Here is a 26,477-nt window from a genome sequence, read left to right on the forward strand (position 1 = left end):
CCTTGACAGCGTGCTGTGTGCGCGGTGAGGCAGCTGAAGCCGGAGACTCTGGATAGAGGAGGTGGTGATGCTGAGTGGGACCGACATCTGTTCCCTGTCTGTCCGCTGAAGTGCTCAGTAACTCCCATTATAAAGTCAGGAGCGGGACGGCAGTGCTGGCGGAGAGAGGTGAGTGTTCCAGTGGACATGGGTTTAACAGACCTGAACTTCTCTGACTCAGTCTCGTCTCCATGTTGTCACTTGGCTATGTATCAGGCTCGGATCGACACTGCTCAGATCGTGGGGGGCAGTTAGACTTTTTTTAGTTTTTAAGAATGTGCACAATATGCAATTCAATCATTTTGGCATAAAAATAATACAAAATAAATACATTTTTTTATTTTTGCCACACACATAGACTGTATATATAGGCCACACACTAGTGACTGAACTTGTGTATGCCTGCGCTGAAGCAGACTGGCTGTTGATTCGCTCCAGTAAGGAGTGTCATTAAACACAGTTATTGTTGAAAAACCAGTTCGGTTGTCATCTTGTATTGGTTAATTTTGTTGACCGAACCCGAAGGCAGCACCAAAAAGGGAACTTTAAAATATCAAAGAACTAGTGAATTTATTAAATATAAAAAACGAAAAGATCACATGTACATAAGTAATCACAGCCTTTGCCAAGTCACTCAAAATTGAGCTCAGTTGCACCCTGTATCCACTGATCATCCTTGAGAGGTTTCTTAAACTTAATTGGAGTCCACCTGTGGTAGAATCAGGGATTGGACATGATTAGGAAAGGCACACACCGTCTATATAAGGTCCCACAGTTGACAGTGCATGTCAGAGCACAAACCAAGTCATGAAGTCCAAGGAAGTGTCTGTAGACCTCCGAGACAGGATTGTATCGAGGCACAGATCTGGGGAAGGTTACAGCAAAGAGTCTGCAGCATTGAATGTCCTAATGACCACACTGGCCTTCATCGTCCATAAATTGAAGAAGTCTGGAACCACCAGGACTCTTCCTAGAGCTGGCCACCCGGCCGAACTGAGCGATCAGGGGAGAAGGGCTTAGTCAGGGAGGTGACCAAGAACCTGATTGTCACGCTGCAGCACCCCACCAGTCAGGCCTGTATGGTAGAGTGGCCAGACGGAAGCCACTCCTCACAACAAGGCACATGACAGCCGGCCTAGAGTTTGCCAAAAGGCACCTGAAGGACTCTCAGACCATGAGAAACCAAATTCTCTGGTCTGATGAAACAAAGATTGACCTCTTTGGCCTGAATGCCAAGCGTCATGTCTGGAGGAAACCCGGCACCGCTCATCACCTGGCCAATACCATCCCTACAGTGAAGCATGGTGGTGGCAGCATCATGCTGTGAGGATGTTTTTCAGCGGCAGGAACTGGGAGACTAGTCAAGATCGAGGGAAAGATAAATGCAGCAATGTACAGAGACATCTTTGATGAAAACCTGCTCCAGAGCGCTCTGGACCTCTGTGAATGTCCTTGAGTGGCCCAGCCAGAGCCCAGACTTGAACCCGATTGAACATCTCTGGAGAGATCTGGAAATGGCTGTGCACCGACGCTCCCCATCCAACCTTATGGAGCTTGAGAGGTCCTGTGTGCCAAGCTTGTAGCATCATACTCAAAAGACTTGAGGCTGTAGTTGCTGCCAAAGGTGCTTCAACAAAGTATTGAGCAAAGGCTGTGAATAGTTGTGTACATGTTAGAATTTCGAGGAAAAAAATGAATTGAAACCATTTTGGAATAAGGCTGTAACCTAACCAAATGTGTAAAAAGTGAAGCGTTGTGAATACTTTTTCGGATGCACTGTATTTTGAAACGCATGCAGAAAGTGTTGCATTCATTTGTTTGTGACCTATCGATTGCAATCGACCGGTTGGCGACTACTGTTGTAAAAAAATAGTTGTACAGTAATTTTCTTTTATTGATGTTATATTTACAACAATATTGACAGAATTGCTACTTTTATTGATAATTTTATATTCTATAATAGTTGCAGTAACGTTTCTTATATGTATAATGTTAGCTACTAAATCAATAGATACAGTATCGTTGATATTTTACAACAACAGTTACATTACCCTATTTGTTAGACAGTTTTTATCTAAAGTTATCTCTAAACTAACTCTGTACAATGTTACTGTGGAACAAGCTACATTTTTTCTGTGGCAGCTTTATTATGCTCAGCCTTCTTCCTTTGAATAAGGGTTAGGGTTAGGGTTAGGGCTCTGCCTTCAGAACACAAACACATAGGGCGTATCTTGCATTTTACTGTTGGGGGGGGGGTACGATAAACAGAGACATTTCTCAAGAGCAATTCCAGGAGGGGTCACCAAAGGGGACCACCAAACGAGGTACAGCAGTGCGGGACAGAAAATAGGCCTGAGGTAATCATAGACGAGGTATTCTGCTCTATAATTAGACTTTGCTCAGTGTCCTTACACCAGAGAGGACACTAAAGTATCTCGTTTTGACACGACTCCTGGACTATATTGAAAGCCTGACCTGTCAGTGCATGAAAACAGAGCAGAGTATTATAAATATAAAGAGTATCTGAATAAATAAAAAATATCTGGCAACAGAGCTATAAATCCAGCAAAACGTGAAAAATCCAAATTGTAATGCAAAGGGTAGAAATACTGACTTAACACTGTCTGTAGTGTAGGCCTATGTAAATCCGTAGGCATATATTGATCAGCCACAAATCAGTCTTTACCTCTTAACTGTTTTGAGAAAGTTAAATCTGAGCCAGCAGTAATCTGATTAAAGTTTTTAATTCAATTATATTGAAACTAAGGTTGTATAAATACAACTGAAAGTAGGAGCAGGCTGATTAAAAGCAGGTGTTGTGATGTGAAAGTCAAGCAGCAGCACTCTGCTGCAAGTTGGAAACAGGAAATGATAATGATGTGGTTCACTCACCTCAGAACTTAGTTCTCAATGTTCTCACTAATGGCTTGATCAACATCAGCAGATACATAATGTAGCACAATGTTGACAGACTTGATGGCTGATCATGTCACTGGCATCGCAGCAAAAGAGACATGTTATTAGTCATTACTTTCAACATTTGACACACAATGTGATTATGAGTTAGTTGATATACTTATTTTACAGAGAGGAGCTTGTTTATACCAAATCAATCCCCTCTCATAGTCTGTCTAACCTGTCACCGTGTCTGAGCCCTCTGAATCATTTATAATCTAGTAACTGAATCGGTATAATGATGGTGTTTGTGTGTGTCTGTGACTGATAGGAAATGCGACGTTATTTAAGGAAGAATGCTGTTTTGGCAGTGCTCCTACTAGCTGGGGGATTGTACTTCTTGAGCCAATCAAGTTTTCTCATAGCTGTAAGTACACACATACACACTGTTGTCTTAGGCCACTTTTGGCCAGTTACATGTACTACATGTACTACTTTCTGGGGACTGACCCTAAGCGCTGACCCATAAATAAACTTTTCCGCTTGACTTTTATTCCCACATAACTGGTCTGTATTCTGAAATCCATCCCAGAGATGTTCTCTCTTTCTCTAACACACATGCAAGATTACATTTATATATTAATTTATATTATTTTGAATCTTCATATTTCAGATTAAGAGATGCACATTTACATTTATGCTGCTTGCAAAGTTTATACAAACCTGAAAGTGGGTCTTTAAAAGAAAGCAGCATCATTTGAACTGTATTTACACTGTTCATTGATTTAGCAGTCGACCTTCCCAATAAGACATATTTACGTAGCATATTCTGACATTCTGTGACATTTTTGTTTTGCAGGGCCCGACAAGGTCAAGTGAACACAATCCATATGAATTATCTTGGCAGACACAGAGGTTTGTCAGAAAGGAGTCCTGGGTTGATCAGGGAGATTACCTTCCTCTCAACGCATCCTATAAGCTGCTCGCTGGAGCACCATCTATTCAACAGAGTGTGTGATACACTTTTTGATTTATTTTTTGATGTGATTGTTATCTGAAGTTATTCCCAAACTTATTTTGTCACAGGAAATTTATCAAAATATTTATTACAATTATGCCATCTAACCCTAACCCTAACCCACAAAGCACAGTGTGTCTTGATCATGTAGAAAATATATGTATTCTGAACGGTGCAAAACCAACTCACACTTCCCATTTCTGTCTTAGGGTATTTATCTGTTGGGATGTCATCGATAAATAGGAAGAAGGGCAGCTATCTAATTCCCACCCTGCAGTCCCTCTTCGGACAGTCGTCTTCTGAAGAGCGCTCAGCCATGGTGGTGGTAGTGCTGCTAGCAGATTTTGATACCAGATGGAGAGTTGCCACAGTGAGGGAGATCAAAACTGCATTTGCCTCAGAGTTGGAGCAAGGCGAGCTGGTTGTCATCCATGTTCCTGAGGAATGGTACCCTCCCCTTACAGGTGCAGCATTCATTTCTAACTCACAGTTAAAGTATGTCTAGTTGTTTTCAAAAATTCAAACAATTCAGAAATCCAAACAGAATTGGGTTCGTACTTTCTCTGGACGTCACCTTTCGCACATGAACAACACAGCAGGAGATTCTCCACTCAGACGCATTCACAAAAAAAAGTGTCACAGTGAATTGGTTGTGTAGCAAGCAGTGGCAGAATGTAATGAATAAATTCCACTGCGAAGATCATGTCAGCTCGTTCAAATGTGTGCAAATGTGCAGAAAAGGAAAACTATTTCAAATGTTAGTTTAACGTCACTAAATTCAAAAGTAGGTCCTGTCTGCATATTTTAAATTTCAGGTTGGCACAACCCTAAACTCTTGACTTTTATTTTGAAATGAAAAGGTAATAACATTTTACAAGATATTGCATCAGCCAGAGAAGCTCAAGTGACCTTTATAGCTAAGTAAAACATTTGTAAATATCTCTCAAATATTGCTAAAATTAGCTACTATCAACTGATATGTAGGCTGGTACATGATCCATGTCAATAGTAGAACCAATGTAAAACAAAGAAAATAAAAAATTTTATTTAAAAAATATCAGTATGAACTTGAGCAGAGGCTAATTCTACCATTTAAGTAGAAGCTTGTTTAATTCAAATTAGCTGTAAAATTCAGGGTGTAGCAACCAGTAAGTCAGGTTGCAGGGAAAAAACTTGTTCAGTGAGAATGTATTGCATGGTATCCAATTAAGCTATTGCACTATTGCATTCCAGTCCAATTTTATTTGTATAGCGCTATATCATAACATACAAAGTAAGGTGGACACCATCAAAATTATGGAGAAACTCAACAGTTGTCACCCCAAGCAAACACTTGCCATGTGCTTCATATGATATAATGTCAAGTGTTCTTTTCCTTAAAAGAAACTACGTTTTATATAAGTTGTCAGGTGGCACAACTGATAATCGTCAGGTGATGGAACCAGGAAAAATATTTATTCAAACCACTGAATAATAGGCCAAATTGAACCAGTGGTTGATAAATATAATGTAGTGATTGTAATGAATGGACTAGTTTTTTCCTTTGTGTAATTATTTTTCTACTTTTAAAATTTGGATGGTTAAAATGTTGAATACCTGGTTAGTAGAACACAACCACTAAATAGATTTCCCTTAAAACACATTTGTAATTGTTGTTAAAAAATGAATCTTTGCAGTTTGAAATTTAACAAATGAGACTTGTTTAACCACATTGTTCTCGACTCAAACATATTTATGACATCTTTATAGAAAGCACTAGAAAGGTTCGAAAAAATACATTTTTAGAACCTTTATTTGTCTTTGACCCCTTTGTCCTCTCACAATCAGCCACTCCAGATAATGTCTGGTGATAATCAGGAGCTCAGTGCATTCAGTACAGTCTGAAATCCGCCTCTGATTCTCCTACAGGTTTAAAGAGGAACTACAATGATTCTCCGCAGAGGGTATCGTTCCGCTCCAAGCAGAACTTGGATTACTCCTTCCTCATCCACTACAGTGCCAGTCTTGCCCAGTACTACATCCAACTGGAGGATGACGTCTCATCTGCCCAGAACTTCCTCACCACCATCAGGAAGCATGTTGGGGAGCAAGAGGCAAAGAAGACCACTTGGGCAATGCTGGAATTCTCAGCTCTCGGCTACATCGGGAAACTCTACAAATCCCCCCATCTTCCTCTCTTGGCCCGCTTCCTCTTCCTCTTCTACCAGGAAATGCCCTGCGACTGGTTGATGTCTCACTTTCGAGAGCTGCTGACTCAGAAGGAGACGATCCTCTTTAAACCATCGCTGTTCCAGCACATGGGCACATTCTCCTCGTTCGAAGGGAAATACAACAAGCTTAAGGACAAGGACTTTGAAGAAGGGCTCTACGCCAATCCTGCAGCTGAAGTTTACTCTGATATGTCCACCTACAAGAAGCATATCCCCAAAAATGCCTGGGAAGCAGGGGAGGAATTCTTCTGGGGGCGTGCCCCTGAAAAAGGAAATTACCTGACCGTGGTGTTAACAATTCCTGCAGTGGTGACAGAGATATTTGTAGAAACTGGGTCAGGGGGTAAAGACCTCCTGGAGTCAGCTCAGGTGGAGTTGGGCCATGATGTTACCATTGAGAACTCTGAGAAGAGTTGTAAGGCGTTCCAGTCAGTCGGGACAGTAGTGAGCGGGAGATTTGAGATGCATGAGGTAAGCAAAAAGTATAACTCTGCTTCATCCTGTCTGAGGATACAAGTCACAGAAGGACAGAGGGACTGGGTGATCATCAAAAAAATCCGGATCACAACGGGGCAGAGTACAGCTCCATGACAAGCAGAGGTGTGACTCTCAATTCCAGTCAGACTCCTTTATTTTTTTTTATGTGAAAATGTTTGACCAAACTCTGTGGTGTGTCTCTTCAACATTATGAAGAGCATTAGTAAAAGAGCATATCTATTATTAGAAAGCTTCTCGATGTATAAAGATATTTCTATGCTTTTAAGTAAAAACCTAATATTTCTGACTGCCTTAAAGACAAGCACACTTCAGAGGTGTCTATTGTGTACTTTCTATTGTTTTTCAATTTTGAGCTGTGGAGGAGTGTGTAACTGAAATTCATGTCTTTGTATAATGGTGAGTCATGGGGAGAGACAAAACGTGTGTGTGTGCTGTGGTTCATTGCACAGAGTATCGGTTTGGTCGAAACACATGCCTTACACCACTGACACACACATTCTGCCACTATTATACTGTAACTTCAGTATATTACAGCATTGTATCATGTTTTAATACGTTATACTTTTTAACTTTGGCGTGGTATTATAACATACAAAAACGTACAGTGGAAACCATGTTCCCAGTAGTCTTTTTAAAATCCAGACAATACAGCAATGCACTATTATTCACGACCTGTTGTAATTGCAGTGATATGTAGTGGATTACAAATGGAACTACTTGTAACCCTGCTGCCGATATTTTTTCTGTTCATTTACTTGAAATAAGACTCTTATAACTCTATTTGCAATGTTTAATGTCGCTGGAAGTTGTTACTCCTGTCAGCGAACAGAACAATTAATAGAAACAGTAACCACCGCAGAGGTAGAAGTCACAGAGAAAGAGGAGGGAGGAGAGGAGGGAGGAGATGTGTGCCTAACGGCAGGTTCAAAGTGTCATAGATCCATAAAATATTTTAAAAGAAGCTTTTTATATATGATCATATATTGACTGTTTTAATGCTGGAAACAATTAAGGACCAATGCTAAAATAAGTCAAGCCGGTGAAGTCTAGAGGCATTTCTTTTTGATGGTGGAGGATGCTGCTGTTCCTGGGCTGGCTGCTCTCTCTCACACGTTGCTCACTGGTCTCCCTCTGCCAGTTTGGGGTTGGCTGACGGTTCCCTCTCCAGCACCTGGCTTCTCTTCAGATGCAGAGCACTGGCTCAGCGGCTTCTCACTCCTGGCCGCCTGAGCAGTTTGTTCAACAACTGCTGCCTGCAAGTCCTGGTTTTGGTCAGTGGCTGACTCACCTCCAGCGACGGGGCAGTTCTGAGATGCTGGACAGGCATTGGCTGTGGAGGCTGGAGCGACACAGTCCTGCTGCACGTCCCTGTTGGTCTGAGAACAGACACATTTAAAGCTAAACGTTAAACTTTTAAAAGAAAAGTAGGATATTCTTCCTTTTACTGATGTAAAGCTGAATTTATAAGCAATTACACACCCTTACACAGATGTGGTGCTGCAGTCTAACATGTTACAAATGACCAGTAGTTTTGGGGGGCTAATGTAGCTAACTTAAGCAAACTTCTGACATCATCTATTAGGTTGTTTGACTCAATGAAATGTTAGTGTTCGCCATTTTTTATCACATGAAATATCCATGATTGAAGATACTTTGTATTATTATTGTCTCAGTGGCTAATGCAGGCTCATATTTAAGCAAACATCAGATGGATACACTCAAATATGAAATACAATACTAAATAAATAGTATTTAATACCATTGATAGTAAAAGCATTTTGATATTAAATGTGCTTAAACAGCATAAAGCAGTAGCACTACGGAACTAAGATCATAAGCAGGGGTTTAATGTGAGGAGGGGGGAGGCCTTGTTTACATATAAATGCCAGTAGTCCATCCATCATGTTTTATATCTCCCATCCTCGGTTCCCTTTGAAACAGGTCTGAGGCTGTTTCAAATAGCTGTAGATGCTTGTACGAGAATCTTGTAAAATTGTGGCTGCAAAACTCGTGGCTTGAATTTGCATTTGCATGATTTTTGTTTTATTAGTAAGACAAAGTACTTTTTTTTCTTTCAAAAGTTCCTTAGTCTTGCTTGGAGCTATACTCAAAAAAAGGTTACGTAATACTTTCACCTTATATAGGATCCCTTTAGGCAACATCATCAGAAAGCATCACGGACACCTCCATTGTTACAAATCTTTGAAGCCCGGTGGATGTAACCACTTAGTTCAACTTCAGGAATGTCTTAAGAACATCAAGACCTGGATAACCCAAAACGTCTCACTTTTAAATTCTGACAAAACTGTGATCATTGTAATTAGCCTTAAACATCTCAGAGAAACCCTGTCTGACCAGATAGTCCCCTTGGATGGTATGAGTTTGGCCTCTAGCTCGTCTGTGAGGAACCTTGGAGTTATGTCAGACCAGGACATTTCATTTCACCCACATATAAAACAAGTCTCTTGGACAGCTTTCTTCCAGCTGTGCAATATTATGAAAATTAGGAATCACGAGTTTCTCAGAAGGATGCTGAGAAACTCGTCAATGCATTTGTTACCTCTAGACTTGGTTACTGTAATTCTTTATTATCAGGATTTCCCAGTAAATCTGTGAAAAGCCTCCAGCCGGTCTGACAAGCTGACATGAACTAGAAGGAGAGATCATAATACTCCTGTTTTAGCTTCTCTTCATTGGATCCCTTAAAAAAAAAAAGGTGATCCCTGGACCGTCCCTTAGTAATGCTGCTATTGTCCTAGACTACTGGGGGAAATCCCATCATGCACTGAGCCCTACTCTCTTTCCCCCTCTCTGTCTCTCTTCCCCAATATATTTTACTACATGTGGCTAACCTTGTGTTCCCCGCCCCCCCCCCCCTTAGTCTCTCTCTCTCTCCTTTTTTCTCTGTAGGTATCTCTGTTGCACTTCAACACAGAAATTTAACACTTTAATTTTAATGTATTTTCCTTGGTGAGCCAAAGGCCATTTTCCACCCTATAGACAATATAGTAAAAAAAAAAAAAAAGTATTTAGCTTTACTCTAGTCTAAACCCTTCCACTACTCTTACCTCAGATCAAATGATTGTTAGAGTGAAGTTCCGCATTACGATGGACTGGGTTTCAGCTCAGATTCCCCCTCCTCTGAGAGAATCACCGCCTGAAGGCACCACAGAGTTTGTTTTTCTTTTAGCCCTTTTGTTCGGCGACATATTATCTTTTCCTGGATCATGAAATGATTCACCCTCCCTTTCCCTCAGCCATTGTGTGTATTTATGATTATGTTGGCTTAGCACCCAGTAGTATTGTAAGAAAACAGACTGTATTTGTCCTGAAGCTGGTTCGCTCTGTGCTGTTTTGATCAATCCCAAGATGTAGCTCAAAGATCACATCTGTAAACCGGGAAACTTGACATTTAAATGTCCACCTGAACATTAAACAGTACGGACCTGTGGCATCTTCCGAAGCCATACTGTGTGAAAACACTTTGAGCCTTTTAAATAGCTCTTCAGATCAGGCCAGAACAATGAAGGGTGGAGGAGTTCTTGCAGAAGCTTTCGGTTTATCCTCAAGAAAAAAACAGACATGAATCATGTGTGTGTGGCCCCCAGTTGACAGACCTGCTTGCTGACATTCTGCAGCCTTTCTGACTTCCTGCTGCAGCTGTGTGGCTGAGATCTCCCTGTGTGCTGTGGGTAGAAGCCCCAGGACTTGAGCCTGTTGAGGCCCTCCATAGAGCGGCCTGTTGGGTTGATGTGGCAGGCTGGGATACGAGAAGGAAGATCCCAGGTCCCCTTAAAGTCTGGCCATGCACTGCCTCTCTGTAGAACGAGAGAGAGAGAGAGAGATTTACAAAGAGACAATTAAAAAAGAGAGAGAAAATAAGATTTATACATTCTCACCTTAGCCACTCCGGGGAGCAGGTGTCCTCTGTCATTGGCAATTATAGTGGTTTGACCAGTCTTTGCTTGGGGTCTCTGTGAGTGCTTAAACACAGACCCCCCCCCACACACACACACACAGAAACACACACACAGTTGTGTCTCCATGAGTTCAGAGGAAATTACGTTGACTCTAGAATGTCGGGGGACACATGACACACGGAGCTTCTCTTCCCAGCTTCTCCTTCCTCTTCTCCCTCCTTATCACATCAAATAAATTAATATCTCATCAATACATGGTACTTCCGTGGCTTCTTCCCCGGAGTCCCTTTGCCTTATCGTCCACACATCCTAGATTATGATGGTGGATCGCTTATCAGAGATCATGATCTTAATGGTGGATCCAGTATGGCCGATTCTGTATCATGCTGGCTGATCGTGATAATAATGGCGGATCCTGTATCATGTTGGCATCTGATGTTGATGGTGGATCATGATCGTGGTGGCTCCTGACTATGGACTATGATTGCAGCAGGACTGCCTGGTCATTATTATGTTGGGGTTGTCCTTCGGGATGTCTACCCTCATCAAATGCTGCTAGAGACTTTAATCTTTAATCTTGAAGACTTTAATCTTGATGATGTTTTCCTGCACGTGGCATCTATTGCACTTCTGTCCGTCCCGGGAGAGGGATCCCTCACATGTGGCTCTCTCTGAGGTTTCTACGTATTTTTACCCTGTTAAAAGGGTTTTTAGTAGTTTTTCCTTACTCTTGCTGAGGGTTAAGGACAGAGGATGTCACACCCTGTTAAAGCCCTATGAGATGAATTGTAATTTGTGAATACGGGCTATACAAATAAAATTTGATTGATTGATTGATCATTATTGACAATAATCTATCTATTCATTGACCTTCAGTTATGCTACAAAGTGTTTATTCTAATCAATGCTGCAACTACCCTTATCTTGCAGATGTTCTCTTTTACACTTGACATCTATGCACTTCTGTCTGTCCTGGTAGAGGGATCCCTCACATGTGGCTCTCTCTGAGGTTTCTACGTTCTTTTTACCCTGTTAAAATGCTTTTAGTCGTTTTTCCTTACTCTTGTTGAGGGTTAAAATTTGAGGATGTCACTCCTTGTTAAAGCCCTATGAGACGAATTTTGATTGGTTAATATGGGCTATACAAAGAAAATTGTATTGATTGATTGATTGATTGACTTTGATTTGATTTCCAGGTCAGTTACTCTAACCTTAACCATAGTTATTACATGACTAAACCTACTCTTAATATTAATCTCAACCTAACCTAAACCTAACCCCCAATCTTAACCTAAACCTAGACTTAACCTAAGCATAACCTTAATCTATTCCTTAAAATGTAATGATTAAATCATGGAGACTTGCTTTTTGTCCCCAAAAGGGGGACAAGTCCCTGTCATACAATTTAAGCATGTACTCTAAAAATGACCACACCTTCTTATTTCACTGCAAATCTTTCACATTACAATCTACATCGGCAACTTCTTGTTCAATTTAGGGTATGGGTCCCAGACACTTTTTTGTAAGAAAGATGGGCTTGGTTCATACATGTTAGTGAATCGTGCCGTCGGGGCAGCATCATGGAAATATCCAGTCAGTTTGTCGCACCCATATGCAGGACCCATAATGGAAGTTTATGTACAGTGAAGTTATAAACAACTGCCGTTTCGCAGTCAAACATTAAAATTGGACGTGATGCTGCGGACACACCCCTCACTGCGGACACACTCACAAAGAGTACAACTTTTCCTCATCAAGGTGGTTGGGTTGCATTGACCAGATTATAAATCAATCTGATAAATCCTCAGAAGAAAGAGTTTGTTAAAGTACAATGTGTGTGAATTACCAAAAATGACCACTCAATTCCAAATGGCTGTTGGGATTGGAATATGGGTCCCCTGGACTTTGTAATTCTAGGTATAATACATATGCCAAAGGGATTTTCATGTATTTAGGTAAAACGCTTGACAGGTTGCTCCTCAGGCCCTAATAATACCAGGCACTGTAATACCTTGACCACACACACACACACACACACACACACACACACACACACACACACACACACACACACACACACACACACACACACACACACACACATATGCAAACACACAGACACCCACAGAAAACTATCAGGCAATGTGAAATACAACACACTGGGACAGGGGTGCTGATGTGTGTTGAGCAGCTGTACCTGTTTGAAGTGTTTAGTCTCACACCAGTCGTTGTGCCTGTGTGTCCTGAAGGAGCTCTCATACTGAGGAATTAGAAACACTTGTGAGTCAAACAAGCCTGCAGAGTATCCTGATCAGCATTTATCTTATGTTTATGTACTTACATATATGTTTATCTCATGTATATTTACCGTATTCATCTGTATCTTACCTGATTTGCTGAGTAATTGGACGACATGTCTGCCTACTGCCCCCGTGTGTTACTGTTGACTCGTTGCATAGCAACACCGACTAATTCGTCAGACATCACACAGTACCGACGCACCTCACTCTGGGAACCCCAGTTGTACAGGGGTGTTTTCACTGTGTGTTTGTGGATACATAATGTTCACAGGTCACTTTTAACTTACATTTTTTTTTATTTGTCTATTTATTGCCTGTCCCGTCGTGACCTCAAAAGAACTTTTATTTTGAAAACTGAAACCCGACGTTTTTGTGGTTGTCAGACTTTGTTGAGGAGAATATATTAGGTTTAAATTTATATACAGTCTATGGTTTAAATATCGTTTTTAAGACTCCCACCCCACCTTTGTTTCAGACTATGCAAGCAGAGACAATATAGTGATAGCTACTGTGTTTATTTAGTTTAACAAATAAATATTAAGGTTATTTAAATTGTGCAGAAGACCTTTAAAGGTACCAAGGATATTGACCATCTTGTACTATTTTCTAAAAAGGCAACATAAATATATTTTTTAAGAGTTAGATTATAATCCTACACACTGATTCAGTTTTTAAAAATCTCTCTTCTTTAAACTTATTCGCAAATGACCCCTATTTTGGAATTGTTGAACAGAAAACCACCTGTAAGAGGGGAGCTGGTTGTCATCAGACAAAATATCATCTGTGAGATAGTCAGGGACTAAAGTTGTAAAGAGAACATCATGGTATTTTAGCTAGTATGAGTATGGTTGGATGGAAAATTGACATATAAAGAACATGTGGGGAAAATGATTACTATGTGTGAGAAGGTTAAAAATATTATGAGGAGCTTGACTGGTTGTTCCTGCGGCGGTTATTGTTTGATCTTGTGAATGCTCTTTAAACAACGCACAAGTTTGCATGCATAAAGTAAACTGTGACATCATCGCTCCATAAACATGCCGCTTTACATTTACACAGAAATACACAGAAACAAGAGTTTGTGAAAATTTGCAATTTGGAAGGTGTTTGTAAACATGTTAGTTTTAGTGACTAATGGAGCCGGTTGCACCTTGATGAAAACATTTTAAAGAGTTTGGTAACGTAAGTGGATATTGAGAAAAAATTATATAAAGTTGATAATGGATCAAATAAATCTCTTGTCTCTATGAACTGCTATTCAACTTGTTGCTTTATTGACGTTAAGTAAAGCAGCATGCCTGTCACAAAGACTGTTCTGATTTAAACATTATGTAACACGTCTTACAAAGCAATTCCGCGCCAGAACACTAGGCGGAGTAATGCTTTTTGTCGAAGGCGACCTGAGAGACGCCTTCTTTGTGGGTGTGGCAATCGTTGTTGACTGTTTATTTACCTTCTACCAGTCGTGTTCTCCATTACAAACACACGGTGAACCATGGCAGAGAGTGTATTCACGATTCCAACCGAACAACAATTGATTGAGATGGAGCTGCTGGACATTGAAGAGCAACTTCTTATAATTAGACTGTTTATTTACATCGCCACTCCGGCTCCTCATAGCCTATTTCTGGCGGACAAATCGGCCAGTCAGTGACGGGTTATACAAGTGGTCATACTTTCGGATCTTTTCTGCCAAGAGTTCTTCTATTTGGTCCATATTCGTTCTTCTAAATCTTCCGTGATTTCCGCGTATTGTGGGGCATGAAACCGGAAACTAGACACCGGACGGGATGTAGAGCAGACCAATCACAGCCTTGCGGGCTGAGTGAGCTTGCGGAGCTTTGCCGTAAATTTTAGAAAAGTGGGGCGACACCCGTCAGCACGTAAGGAGGGATACATAAGCACAAGGGACCCGGAAGGGCTCTTGCGCTTACGGGCCCGTGAAAACGCCGAAGCATGTTTCAGGCTGGCATGGGCCAGACCCGTTACATAACAATTGAGACCAGATTTTATCTTTGTTACACTGTTCTGTATGTACTATAGCAGCGAATGCGGCGATAAAATATCAAGTAGATATCGTTAGCGTATCCATCTGAAATATGTTGTGTTTTCAATATTTTCTGAAAGGTTAAATTGAAATGAATTGTGATGTAAAAACCTATAATTTCCTGCTATGGTTTAATATGCATTGTTTTCTTTTGTTTATATCACACCTCTGCTTGATCCAAGTACTGCAACAAATATCTCGGTGTCCACAAAGACAATATACTGGACTGGTGTAGAAACACAGTCTATAGGAAAGGTCTGGGCTTCCTGTTTTTCTCAGGATGCTCAGGTCTTTCACTGTCTGCAGAACCGTGCCGCAGATCTTTTATCAATCAGTGGTGGCTAGCGTCATCTTCTATGTTATAGTGTGCTGGGGCAGCAGGGTGAAGGCAGCTTACACTAACAGACTTAATAAGCTCATCAGGAAAGTTGGCTCTGACCTATAGTGGAACTTGAGTCTCTGGTGGAGGTGTAAGAGAGGAGGATGCTGAGATAACTCCTCCTCAGTATAATGGACAATGCCGCTCACCCCATGCACCTTTAGTGGAAGACCAGTGGCGGTTTTGGGCACGGGCGAACCGGGCAGCCGCCCGGGGCGGCACCTTCTCATGTCACGTGGGGGGCGACACGAGCACTTAATAAAAAATAAAAATAAAAGTCATCTGGCCCGCGAAGCGGTTTTCTATTATCTATCATATCACTGTGTGTGGAATTGGCAAATTGGCGCCCCTGCAACTGCAGCGCCCCTGCTTGATGCTGTGTGAGAAAGGGGAATCGCTCTTTCGCCGTAGACAGGGGTCTGCAACCCGCGGCTCTAAAGAGCCGCCCGTCTCAGTGGCTTCCTGATCAGTGTTGTGTGTGTCGCGGACAGCACACACACACAGGCGCCGGGGCTCCGCACCCCGCTCCGCTCACTCTCTCAGAGACACACACTTATTCATTATTCGTGTGCAAGTCGCTCCCAGCCACACATACAAACACACTCATAAGACCACGACGTTGCAAATAGAACTTTATTAACATCACACACACTGTATCAGCAAACAAACCCAACCATGGACAAGTTTCTGATTGGTAAAAGTCAGGCAACCGATGCGCCAGTTGCGAAGAAGCCAAAGCTTTGCAAAAATAAGACGAGAGCTATTTGCAGTTTGGTTTCACCGTCACTGGCACGACTGAGCAACGTCCTCGGTGTGTTGAGGTGCTGGCAAATGACAGCACCTCATGAGTAATTTAGTTCAGTCTCTTCATCGATACAGAGTCCACATAATCCTGCCTCGCACATCATCCTGCGGCGCACGTCATCCTGCAGCGCATATCATCATCACTGCACATCATCGTGCTGCGCGCATCATGTTGCAGCGCACATCATCCTGCTGCGCACGTCATCCTGGCGCACATCATCCTTGGGCGCACCTCGGCGCACATCGTCTTGCGGCGCACATCGTCCTGTGGCGCACTTCATCCTGCAGCGCACATCATCGTGTGGCGCACTTTATCCTGCTGCACAAGAGCCTTGGGTGGCCGACCCCTGTGTGGAACCGAATTTGTATGGTGTACTGCACGTTTTTGTGTCTGCTGTGACAGCTGTGTCCATCACTTTTAGCTGTCCTCTGGAAACACTTCCGTTGTCGTTTCGTCTCTATTTGCAGCGCTTTTCACTATTTGCAGCGCGTTTGTCTATTTGCAGCGCGTTTGTCTATTTGCTGCGCGTTTCTGTAATGTGTTGTGTTGTGAACTTGATGAAGATGTTTTCTTACTTTGCTTGTGTTTTGTCAACTTGCATGTGTTTTCTTAACTTGCATGTGTTTTCTTAAGTTGCTGTTCGTTGAGCTCTCAGGGCCACCGTACCCATAGCCATAGGAAGTATTTTCTCCCTGCAGCCATCTAACTGTAGGGGAGAGCGGGGTAATGTAGGACATTTTTTACATTTGCTCCCCTCTAGGCGAGCTAAACTGATATATCAGTAAAATGTACACATTTCCCATTAATTCAGGATGTTTTCTAGCAATGGAAATGATCAGAATGTCTTCAGGACAAAGGGCAGTGAAAATATGAATGTTTAAAAAAAAGTGGTCTTGTGTCCCACTTTACCCCGGCTACGGATTCATGGGGATTGGTCAATTTAGCACATTTATGATTATTATGATTCATGTGATCTCTAGCACACCCTAGCTTACCTGCACATTGTTTCTCTGTCCAATTGGCAGGGACAGGGATATTGTTTTTCTCTGCGTATTCATATGCCAGTTCACGGCACTTAACTGGAGCAAGGCCATGAAACTGGTCAGCTAGTTGTTTCAAGTGTTTGGCAAGCTCCTCCTCCATCTCATCTGTGAATATTCTCTTTACCTCAGCTACTGCACCCCAGGCTACTGATTTTACTTTCCCTTTATCTTTTTTCTTTATGCATCTTTTGAGGGTTGTCTTATCAATATTTTTATCCATTGCAGCTTTTCTTAAGGACTTCTTTCCTTGCATGACCTCAGCGGCTACACTCTCCATCTCTGTGAGGGGTGTTTGGCCCCAGGTTGTCTTCCTGGTATAGTTTCTTGGCATTATGGCTTTTCTACAATGTTTATGACATTAAAAATAAAACATATATAATGTATAATAACACTCAAATATATTTAAGACTAAACTTAACTTGTGCTTCATGTAGGGGTAAAGTGAGACACTGTCCCACTTTACCCCACAGCATTTGTCCCACTTTACCCTGAAGCCATAATTTTAGAAAAACAACATCTTTTATCAATTCAGGGTAATCTTCAGCTAGCATCAATCACATGGTTTTATATGTTGGAAGTTCGAAAACATTTATGATATAAGTCTTTCTACCTGATTCAATTTGTTTTGACACAACAGTTGATTAAGTTCAAAGCAAGAAAATTTACTTTTACATGCAAAAAACATATTTTTGTGAAAAAACATCCTTTCCACAGCACCAGCACCAACTTCTCCTTCATTGCAAGGGGGGAATGGGAGGGGCCTTTAAACATAATAGTCACATGACCACAAATGTGTTCCGTTGCCTAGATACAGGGGGTGTTTCACATTACCCCGCTCTCCCTTATAACTCCTCCTTCTGGAAGGAGAACCAGGGTTTATAATCGCACACTTAATTACAACAACATGCACAGTAGTCTTTTCACATGTAATATTACCACTCATGTGGAGTAACACCATTCACATGCAATTTGTGTAAAAATGTGTTTTTTGTTTATCATAACATTAATTTATCATCATGTTCAATATTTAATTTCATTATATTTCAATTTCAATAAAAAAAATTAGCAGTATCCCATATTATTTTATCAGTTAATTTCTACTTACGTTAAGTTAATTAAGTATTAGTTTATCTCTATACACTTAATATTATTTCATTTACAATACACTTACATTTTGGCTTTATTTTAGTCTTAACTTGTATTTTTGATTTAATTATTTAGTTTTTTTCTGTATTCTATTCTACTTCATTATATTGTTCTGTACACCAATCTTGCAGCAAGCTTGCATAAGAAGCTCCTTCCGGTTAATAAAGTCTTATTTTATAAATTGTGAGGGCATATAGTGCAGTGATGTTTCCATACCGGTGGGAGGCAGTAAAGCACTTAATAGTGCCTAGTCAGCCGGAAAGAGGAAGAAGATAAAACACAATGTTTTTCTTCCGGTGAACACACGTCGCAGTAATGGATGCTATGATGGAGACTGAATAGTTTGTAGGTGGTCGGGACGTGCAGTTAACTTCAGTATTCTTCCCCCTCTGGTTTCTCTGAATGAAGGAACACGTGTAACTTTTCAGCTACGTGTGGCTGAGTTAGTTTACACCCAGCTCTCTGTCTACGTGTCTTTCTCTGATGCTCTGGGACACATGGAGGCTCCGTCCTCTCGTCCCTCTGCCACACCGGACGCTCCAGGGTGGCCGGCGGGCCGGAGACCCCTCTCCGGCGGGGAGTCCGAGTGTGACCCTGCCAGGGACACCAAGACACACTTCCGCGTCTGTCGCTTCATAATGGAGACAGGTAACACCCAGTTTCACCAGGGTATCATGGAAGCTCACTTCTGCTTAGTAGGCAAGATTCAAAGTCATGCCTGATGGCGAAAAAATTATTATTGTATAAATGACATAGTTTATTATATTACTTTATACCAATTTGATCAATTAAACAATTTTCTTCTTTAAATACAGTACAGAGGAAAACAGGGGTATAAGAAAAGGCCTATCTCCCCCATCCCACCACAGACAAGGGTCAATACAAAAGTTCAATCTCATTTGTAAGGCACCAGACCACAAGATGCATTATCCCAAGGACCTTTACATAGAAGGTCGAGACGCTAAAATTTCCAGAGAACACAACAGTTCCCTCAAAGTTAGTGACATGTATTTAAATAAATGGGAGGTAGAGAGATCAAGAGAGGGAGAAGTGCTCAGTGCACGATGGGAGTCCCCTCTACGGTCTATAACTAAGGGATGGTTCAGTGCTCACTTGAGTCAGTGCTAACTTTAAGCTTTATCAAAGAGGAAAGATACAGGTCTCTCCTTAAATGTAGAGATAGTGTCTGTCTCCTGAACCCAGAGTGACAGCTGGTTCGACAGGAGCCTGGTCCAAATAGAGAATTGCAACAGGAGAAAGACAGAAAAAACACAGTGTGTTAAGCTTTTTTTATGGTCCACCAGCAGCAAAAATGTATCAAAGACGTTTCTTTCTTTTAAGATAAGAGATGTTTTTTCTGATGCCTTGTATGAGGACAGTTCTTAAACCACAGGGAGACAGGGGGTGAGCCCACACTTTTCCATAACAGTAATACTTTTTATTACCAGCCTTCAGTGCCAGTTTTATGTCAGATATGTACCCTCATATGACTAGTTTAGGTGAACTAAGGATCGCAAATCCATTAATCTACTTAAGAATTGAGTGAGGTCACCTGTTTAATTTCTTTTGCAGAGCTCTAAGAGGGATGATTTATTATTATATATTCATTGTGGTGTAATGCAGGTTGTATAAATAAAATTAAACTGCAAACTTATTATAGCAGCTAATATATGAGAAGGAAAGTACCCTCTGATTAAATCTATTGATCTATCAATCCAGTTCCATTTGTTATTTATTGTATCAAATTTGACTTTGATAAGTTAAGTGTGTTTTATTATATCATTATTCTGTCTTAACACCTCACACATTTCCCTGGTTAGGTTTTATTTTCATCATGTATAATTTCTAAGCCGTAAATTGACCACACATCTGATCCACCAGCTTTTAGCCTATGTCTCTACACTGTTTCTTGTTAACCTCTGTGCATTTAGACTTTGAAAAACATTCATCAAGTAAGAAATGGTTTTGAGCTGTAACCGTAGCAGCCTGGGACAGAACTCTGACGTACTGCTGACATAATGATTCAAATGGTGAGTCAAATGATTGATAAAATAGAAATGGCAGTTCAGTAAAAAAAAGAAAAGAAGAATATGAATTTGTGTGAATGAATCTATCAAATATGATGAAACACCACATTGGATTTTGAGTGTACACTCCTCCCTTGCTCAGGAGTGAAGCTGGGCATGCGCTCGGTGCCTGTGGCCACAGCATGTGTGTTGTACCACCGTTTCTTCAAGCGTGTCAGCATGCGTGCATATGAACCCTACTTGGTGGCCATGAGCTGTCTGTACCTGGCTGGCAAAGTGGAGGAGCAGCATGTCAGAACCCGTGACATCATCAACGTGAGCCACAGGTAATATGCTTGGTTACAAGTGGGTACTATTTGCCGCATATAATACTTTAAGGCCCCTGAGAGCAAGATACCTCACTAAGCGGTGTGCTGCTGTGAAGAAACAGCCTTGGTGGCAGATGCAGGCCACTCGCATTGAAACACAGACATCGAATATTACTTGAGAACTGAAGTGTTTCTATCTTGAGTTTCTTGAACTATGTAAACTAGTCAAGTCATTCTGACAGCAATTGACATAAAACAAATGCAGCATTCGTAACATCAGATTCTTTTTAATATTATAATAATGAAGAGTGGCTAGAGTGTAGTGAATATGTTGGTTATGCAGCAGCGTCACAGGTATTTGTACAAATTTGCTTTTGACCTTTGATAACGGATCAATGCACTTGCAGCTCTTAACCTGCCTGTTTGGAATGGGCATTTTGCTTGACCTGTGGTGATGCTGGTTGCAGCTTTTTTCAGAAACTGAAAAAGTGACCTACAGTAAATGAGTCAAGTAAAGAGTGAATGCAGGACTACGTCCTCAGAACCCTGAGGCTGTACCATCCCTGCATCCACCATAGACTGTTTATAAAATATTCTGCACACAAACAGTACAAACAGAGTATATTGTAGAACTGTTTGAGGAGGACTCACTAGAGACAAAGATACATTTTGAAGCAGCATTAACACACAACAAGAGCACAACTCTCCAAACATGCAGTTTAAGGTTGCTCATTATTATGTTTCGTGTTTTATGTCAGTTTGACCAAACTCCTTTTAAGAGTGGTCACCTCAATTTCCCTCTGTCCTCATCTCCCTACCACCTCCGTGTCCCCCTCTGTCTCTCCCTTGCAGGTATTTCAACAGTGGCAGCGCGCCTTTAGATTGTGACAAGGAGTTCTGGGACTTGAGGGACAGCGTGGTGCAGTGCGAGCTCCTCATCCTCCGACAGCTAAACTTCCAAGTCTCCTTCGAACACCCTCACAAGGTAAGTGTGAGCATGTGTATGGATTCCTGTCCCCCCCTGTCTAGTGTGGGCCTCCTTATCTGTCTCAGTTACTGTTGTTATGTCCTGGTTGTCCCAAAGTGTTTGTGTTCAGCTGGTTTTCAATCATGAGGTGAAAATGCTGCCTTATCTGAGTTTTTCTTATTTCTTTATTTTAACTGCATTGTTAACTACAAACAAATTGAATTGCCGTTTGACTCACATGTAGAATGTGTAATTTAGCGAGTGATTTTTTATCAGTCTCCCTCTCTCCTCAGTATTTACTTCACTACCTGCTGTCTGTGAAGTCACTGGTGAACCGCCACGCTTGGTCTCGAACCCCCATCACTGAGACTTCGTGGGCTCTGCTTAGAGACTGTTACCACGGAGACATGTGCATCCGACACACACCTCAACACATTGCCATAGCAACGCTGTACCTGGCTTTAAACAGCTACGGAGTGGAGCTGCCTGTCGGGGAGAAGGAGTGGTGGCAGGTGTGTCTTTGCTGCATGGTCACAGTTACAGATTGAAGAGAGAAATGACTGATCAGAAACAATTATGTGCATGTGAACAAGAAAGAGAAAGTCACTATGTAATTTATTGATTTGACCATAACATTTGATGTATGTGATGCCTGTTTATACAGCCAACAGACACAGTGGGCCAAACTCATAATGTGCTCTGCGGGTCAAAATCGGCACCAGATCATTTTCATAATTTGATTTATTTTGTGTTGCGTATCCCTCCCTCCCACCCTACCTCCCTCTGCGCGAGGAGAAGTATTGTCTTTCTTCAGTGCAGCTATGAGACACTCATTTCACGACAAAAAAATCTGTTTTATGCTGCCATCTCTGTCAGTATTTCTGACACTGAAACAACGATACAAATGTCTACAGTGTTGTATCGCAATCCAGGATGTTAAAACTACAGAAGAATTCCCTGGAGGTATCATGTCATAAAGTCCATGTGGCCTTGCACAGATGCTCCCATGCCAACAGCAAATCTTCAACTTTGTACCATTTTGCACTTGAACTAAAGGGACATCTCCACCTGACCATCCAGCTCCAGCCAGTCCACAAAGTGTCCAAGTGTTAAATATTAATTGAAAGGTGCTGGCAATTATAGTTTTCCATTGTCAAGCAATTTTACAAAAGAAGTCTCTTTTGTTAGAGCTTTGATTTTTAAAATACTGTATCCAAATGCAAATGGTACAGAGTCAGAATTTGTTATGGTTTTATTCTTCAGTCCTCAAGGCAGTAAAATCTAGGTCATTTGAAATGGTGTGTGAGGCTTTGATGTCCACTGCTTATTGAGACCAGGTGTGGAGCTGAAGTATCTCTTTGTGTGTGTGTTTGTGTGTGTAGGTGCTGTGTGAGGACGCAACTAAAGCAAACATCGATGCAGTGATCTCAGACCTTCTTCAACTCTATGACATGGATGCCAAGTGTATCTAAAGGACACACAAGCAAGACCTGCACATGGCAGACACGTCAAGAGTTATAGTGTGTGTGTTAGAATTTATTTTGTCACAGCATGAATGTGTTTGTGTGCATGTGTTATTGTCTGCTTGTAAGTGTTTTAAGATTCCTTTATTCAGGTTTCAGGATTCAACTGCATTTGGGTGAGTGAGTGAGTGAAAAAACTTAGCATTGCCCAAGCTATTCTATGAGCTGTGACTAAAAAAATGAACATACATGCACCACCGATTATTGCCACCTGGGGGAGACATTTCTTGACGTGTCAGCAGTGCAGTAATGTGCTGGAATCGTCATCAGCAGCAGGAACATCTTAGAAACACCTCAGCAGTCTTTTCACGCGATTCATGTTTTGAAAACAAACACCACTGTATGGATTGGACTGGATCCTCTTAAATTCATCACCCAATTAAAGTAATTCACCAGTAATTATTGCTCAAAATGAAAAAAGAACACGGATTATGAACTGTCATGTTTCGTGGATATTCGGGGTCATATTTAATCTGTTATTACTATCTGTGAGTCCCATGAGGTAATAAAGACCAACAATGCGTAATTTTCTATAGTATTGTAAGTATTATCACACTGGATGACATGTTTTATTCATTTCCACACACTGCAGTTAATTTAGCGAGAGACTGGCTGGATCCACATTCTCAGTAGGAGGCAGTTTGCTTCAGGCTGAGGTATGAGAACACATAGTGTCGGCTTCAAGTTTTTACCAGTTCCTAATGAGGTTGAGCTAGAGAAGATCAATGTGAACACCAAGACCAGACTGCAAGGACAGTGCAGTGTGATTGTTCATTAGAATGTTTTTTTTGTTGTTGTTGATGACTGGCATCGTGTATTAATTTGTGTTTACTCTGTGTAGTTCCTTTGTGCTGTATGGGACTTAAATGAGATGAAACGGGTTCATCCTGATATCTTCACAACAAACAGGGCTTTACTGTACATTGCAGCTGCTGTGAGTTGCAATGGTCTTTCAAATGTACTGCATATAAAAATACAAACTAAACATTTGCAATGAAAACCCAAGAATTTTAAAAGACCTTTCAGATGATCTGATGGAGGCTTCTTCCAAACAGAAACTAGTTGATCGTACATATGGAAATACTGCAAAAAAAAGAGAATTAATGCTCTGTTGCCAATGCTTTTTTACTCCATGTCAATCTTTATATGACATATACACAATTGAATAAACACAGTGATTAAAAAGAAGTCATTGGTGTCTTATTGAGATTTATTCACAACCAGAAGGATATGGAACCTCCTCTTCTTTATCCTTTATGACTGAGGCTCAGAATGAGCCCCTCTGTAAACACATCGGTGTGGCATCACACAGCTAAAAGCCCAGATAGCTTGGAGGTAGCCCCGGCTCAGAAAAGCGGTTGGCCTCCGAAGAGTGTAAAAGCAATGTGAGTGTTCAGGTGACTTGAGGACACCTTGCCCCTTATTATTTTTAACAACGACAAAGAAAGAGGCGAGGCAGTAATGCGCCCAGCAGTGCGAGTTGTGAAGACTCAGCCATCACTATTGTTAATCTTCAAAATATGTTTAAGATCTTTCTGCTGAGAGACTGTGGATGTCAAAAGTTGTTTTAAATTACTGTACAAAGCCTCTCAGACCTGATATTATTAGGATGCTCACTAACATTTTTTGCATTTAACTTCAAATCAGGTCTGCTTGTCTCAACCCTTTGTGTGTGTATGTGTGTGTGTGTGTGTGTGTGTGAGAGAGAGAGAGAGAGAGAGAGAGTGGTTGAGGTTGAGGTTACAGTAAGGGGCCTGGAAATTCATTGTGCCGATGAGTGTCCTCACAAAGATATTTGTGACTGTGTGTGTGTGTGAGTCCATTATAAAGGAGTCACATGATCAACACTGACACATCTTAGTCTCTCTTTCTGTCTTTTCCTTTCACTCTGCCTCTCATGCCTTCTGCTTCTTTTCACGGGACAGGAGACGCTCCGTGCGTCCCAACAGCATCGCACATTATACAATATTCTTCTCCCTCCTCATCTGTCACTCCAACTCCACCGTTATTTCCCTCCCTTGTGTAGCTGTTCATGGAAAATCTGTCTGTCTTTGTCTAAGCTGCTCTCACCCACCCACCCACCACATTCCGTCGTCGTCCTTCCACTTGTTTCCTCCTCACCCTCTGTTGACTTCCCTGTGTCTCCCACATCTTCCCTCTCTCCTCCTGTGTCTCCTCCCTTCTCCTGCCTATGTCTCCCTAATGTTACATTAATAATGAAGAGGGTGCGTGTTCAGCCAGACTCCATAAATTAACCATCGGATGGGAAGGAGCACTGACGAAAGGAGTTGGAGGAGTAGGGGAAAAAAAGAGAGTGACATGGATGGAGGGGTGAGGAGAGGTAGGATGGATGGAGGGAGGGGTGAGGAGGGGATAAAGGGGAGGTGAAGAAGGAAATGGCAAGTAAGAGGGGAGCTTATCTTTGTGTCACACTTCAACACTCCAGGCTGCTTCTGATCGCCTCTCCTCCTCACTGCTTCTGATCTGCTTACACATCACTTCAGCCTTTACTGTGGCCTTGAGGGGAAGTCAGAAGGTCACACACACGACCAGCTGTGTGTGTACCTCTCAGTGTCCATGTGTGTTTGCATCGAAATGACAGTTTCGGATGTTGATGTTGTATCAGGCCACCAGTCTCAGAACTGAGTGCCCTTGAGCTATTAAAGCTAGCCTTCAGCCTCAGACCTATTAGACATCAACCAAGAGCTCCTAAACACTCTAAATGCCTAATGCATAGACAATAGATTTAAGATGAGTGTGTGTGTGTGTGTGTGTGTGTGTGTGTGTGCGAACGTCTCCATGCAAGCTCTAAGTATTGAAGGGAGGAGCAAAAAGAGCAGTCTGCATGATTCATCAGCCACGATGTTAACAGTGAGATGAATAGTAGATGGGTGAGCAGACAGACAAAGCCATCAAACTATCAGCCTATCAAGGCCTCTCACCCTGCACCCTTACTGACCAGCGACCTTAACACTGAGGTTGACGGGTAGAGTCACCCCTGAACACCTGCATTCGAATCTCAAGTGTTTCTTAGTGACTTTTCTCTTTGTTCCCCACTATCTCTTGTTCAGTGAAGTAAACTCTACCATGTGCTGCCAGGATTTACTACCATAAAGACAGATAAAGCTGCGCAGGTTAAAATGAGACTACCCTAAATTCAAAACAAGCTTGCATAGGTTAAAATAGAACCGCTCCGTCAGAATCTATTGACAGGTGTGGGTCCGTATAGAACGGCATCTCGGTCCGGTTCCGGATTGTGGGCTACCTATTAGTGAACTATGCTTTAGATGATCGTGGGCGATTTATTTAGTCTTCATCTTTACTTTTCAGGTGACTCCATGCTTTGACTGTG

General features: G+C 41.6%; 3 protein-coding genes across 4 annotated transcripts; 2 read left to right on the forward strand and 1 right to left on the reverse strand.

Moving 5' to 3' along the window:
- The first annotated feature begins 6 nt into the window (after positions 1-6).
- LOC128442952 (alpha-1,3-mannosyl-glycoprotein 4-beta-N-acetylglucosaminyltransferase C) lies at positions 7-7,383 on the forward strand. Its single transcript, XM_053425603.1, has 5 exons — positions 7-168; positions 3,266-3,361; positions 3,794-3,944; positions 4,162-4,416; positions 5,861-7,383. Exons 2-5 carry the CDS (start codon positions 3,269-3,271, stop codon positions 6,751-6,753), a joined length of 1,392 nt encoding a protein of 463 aa, XP_053281578.1. The 5' UTR covers positions 7-168; positions 3,266-3,268; the 3' UTR covers positions 6,754-7,383.
- On the reverse strand, positions 6,828-14,731 carry cfap126 (cilia and flagella associated protein 126). 2 transcript variants are annotated; one of them, XR_008338922.1, is made up of 5 exons: positions 14,334-14,731; positions 12,778-12,840; positions 10,560-10,643; positions 10,278-10,478; positions 6,828-8,036 (listed from the first exon to the last, which is right to left on the reverse strand). XR_008338922.1 is itself a non-coding variant. In XM_053425604.1 (5 exons), the coding sequence occupies exons 3-5, from the start codon at positions 10,704-10,706 to the stop codon at positions 7,767-7,769; spliced, it is 618 nt and encodes a 205-aa protein (XP_053281579.1). In that variant the 5' UTR covers positions 10,707-12,591; positions 12,778-12,840; positions 14,334-14,731; the 3' UTR covers positions 6,828-7,766. The 2 variants fall into 2 exon arrangements, 1 of the variants encoding a protein (XP_053281579.1); XM_053425604.1 differs by having other exon boundaries at positions 10,560-12,591.
- A 3,832-nt stretch (positions 14,732-18,563) lies between these two features.
- On the forward strand, positions 18,564-24,313 carry ccnq (cyclin Q). The gene is made up of 5 exons (XM_053425364.1): positions 18,564-18,948; positions 20,470-20,653; positions 21,488-21,620; positions 21,896-22,114; positions 22,985-24,313. Exons 1-5 carry the CDS (start codon positions 18,798-18,800, stop codon positions 23,072-23,074), a joined length of 777 nt encoding a protein of 258 aa, XP_053281339.1. The 5' UTR covers positions 18,564-18,797; the 3' UTR covers positions 23,075-24,313.
- Positions 24,314-26,477: the final 2,164 nt, after the last annotated feature.

This window comes from Pleuronectes platessa, chromosome 6 (assembly GCF_947347685.1).
Source record: "Pleuronectes platessa chromosome 6, fPlePla1.1, whole genome shotgun sequence".
NCBI lineage: Eukaryota > Metazoa > Chordata > Actinopteri > Pleuronectiformes > Pleuronectidae > Pleuronectes > Pleuronectes platessa.

Coding starts and splice junctions, on each gene's coding strand:
- LOC128442952 (XM_053425603.1), top strand. CDS start 3,269: ATGCGACGTTATTTAAGGAAGAATGCTGTTTTGGCAGTGCTCCTACTA. Junction 3,362..3,793: donor AATCAAGTTTTCTCATAGCT/GTAAGTACACAC, acceptor TTTGTTTTGCAG/GGCCCGACAAGGTCAAGTGA. Junction 4,417..5,860: donor ATGGTACCCTCCCCTTACAG/GTGCAGCATTCA, acceptor ATTCTCCTACAG/GTTTAAAGAGGAACTACAAT.
- cfap126 (XM_053425604.1), bottom strand. CDS start 10,706: ATGGAGACACAACTGTGTGTGTGTTTCTGTGTGTGTGTGTGTGGGGGG. Junction 10,479..10,559: donor TGCTCCCCGGAGTGGCTAAG/GTGAGAATGTAT, acceptor CTCGTTCTACAG/AGAGGCAGTGCATGGCCAGA. Junction 8,037..10,277: donor TGCAGAATGTCAGCAAGCAG/GTCTGTCAACTG, acceptor GTCTGTTCTCAG/ACCAACAGGGACGTGCAGCA.
- ccnq (XM_053425364.1), top strand. CDS start 18,798: ATGGAGGCTCCGTCCTCTCGTCCCTCTGCCACACCGGACGCTCCAGGG. Junction 20,654..21,487: donor ATCATCAACGTGAGCCACAG/GTAATATGCTTG, acceptor TCTCCCTTGCAG/GTATTTCAACAGTGGCAGCG. Junction 22,115..22,984: donor GGGAGAAGGAGTGGTGGCAG/GTGTGTCTTTGC, acceptor TTGTGTGTGTAG/GTGCTGTGTGAGGACGCAAC.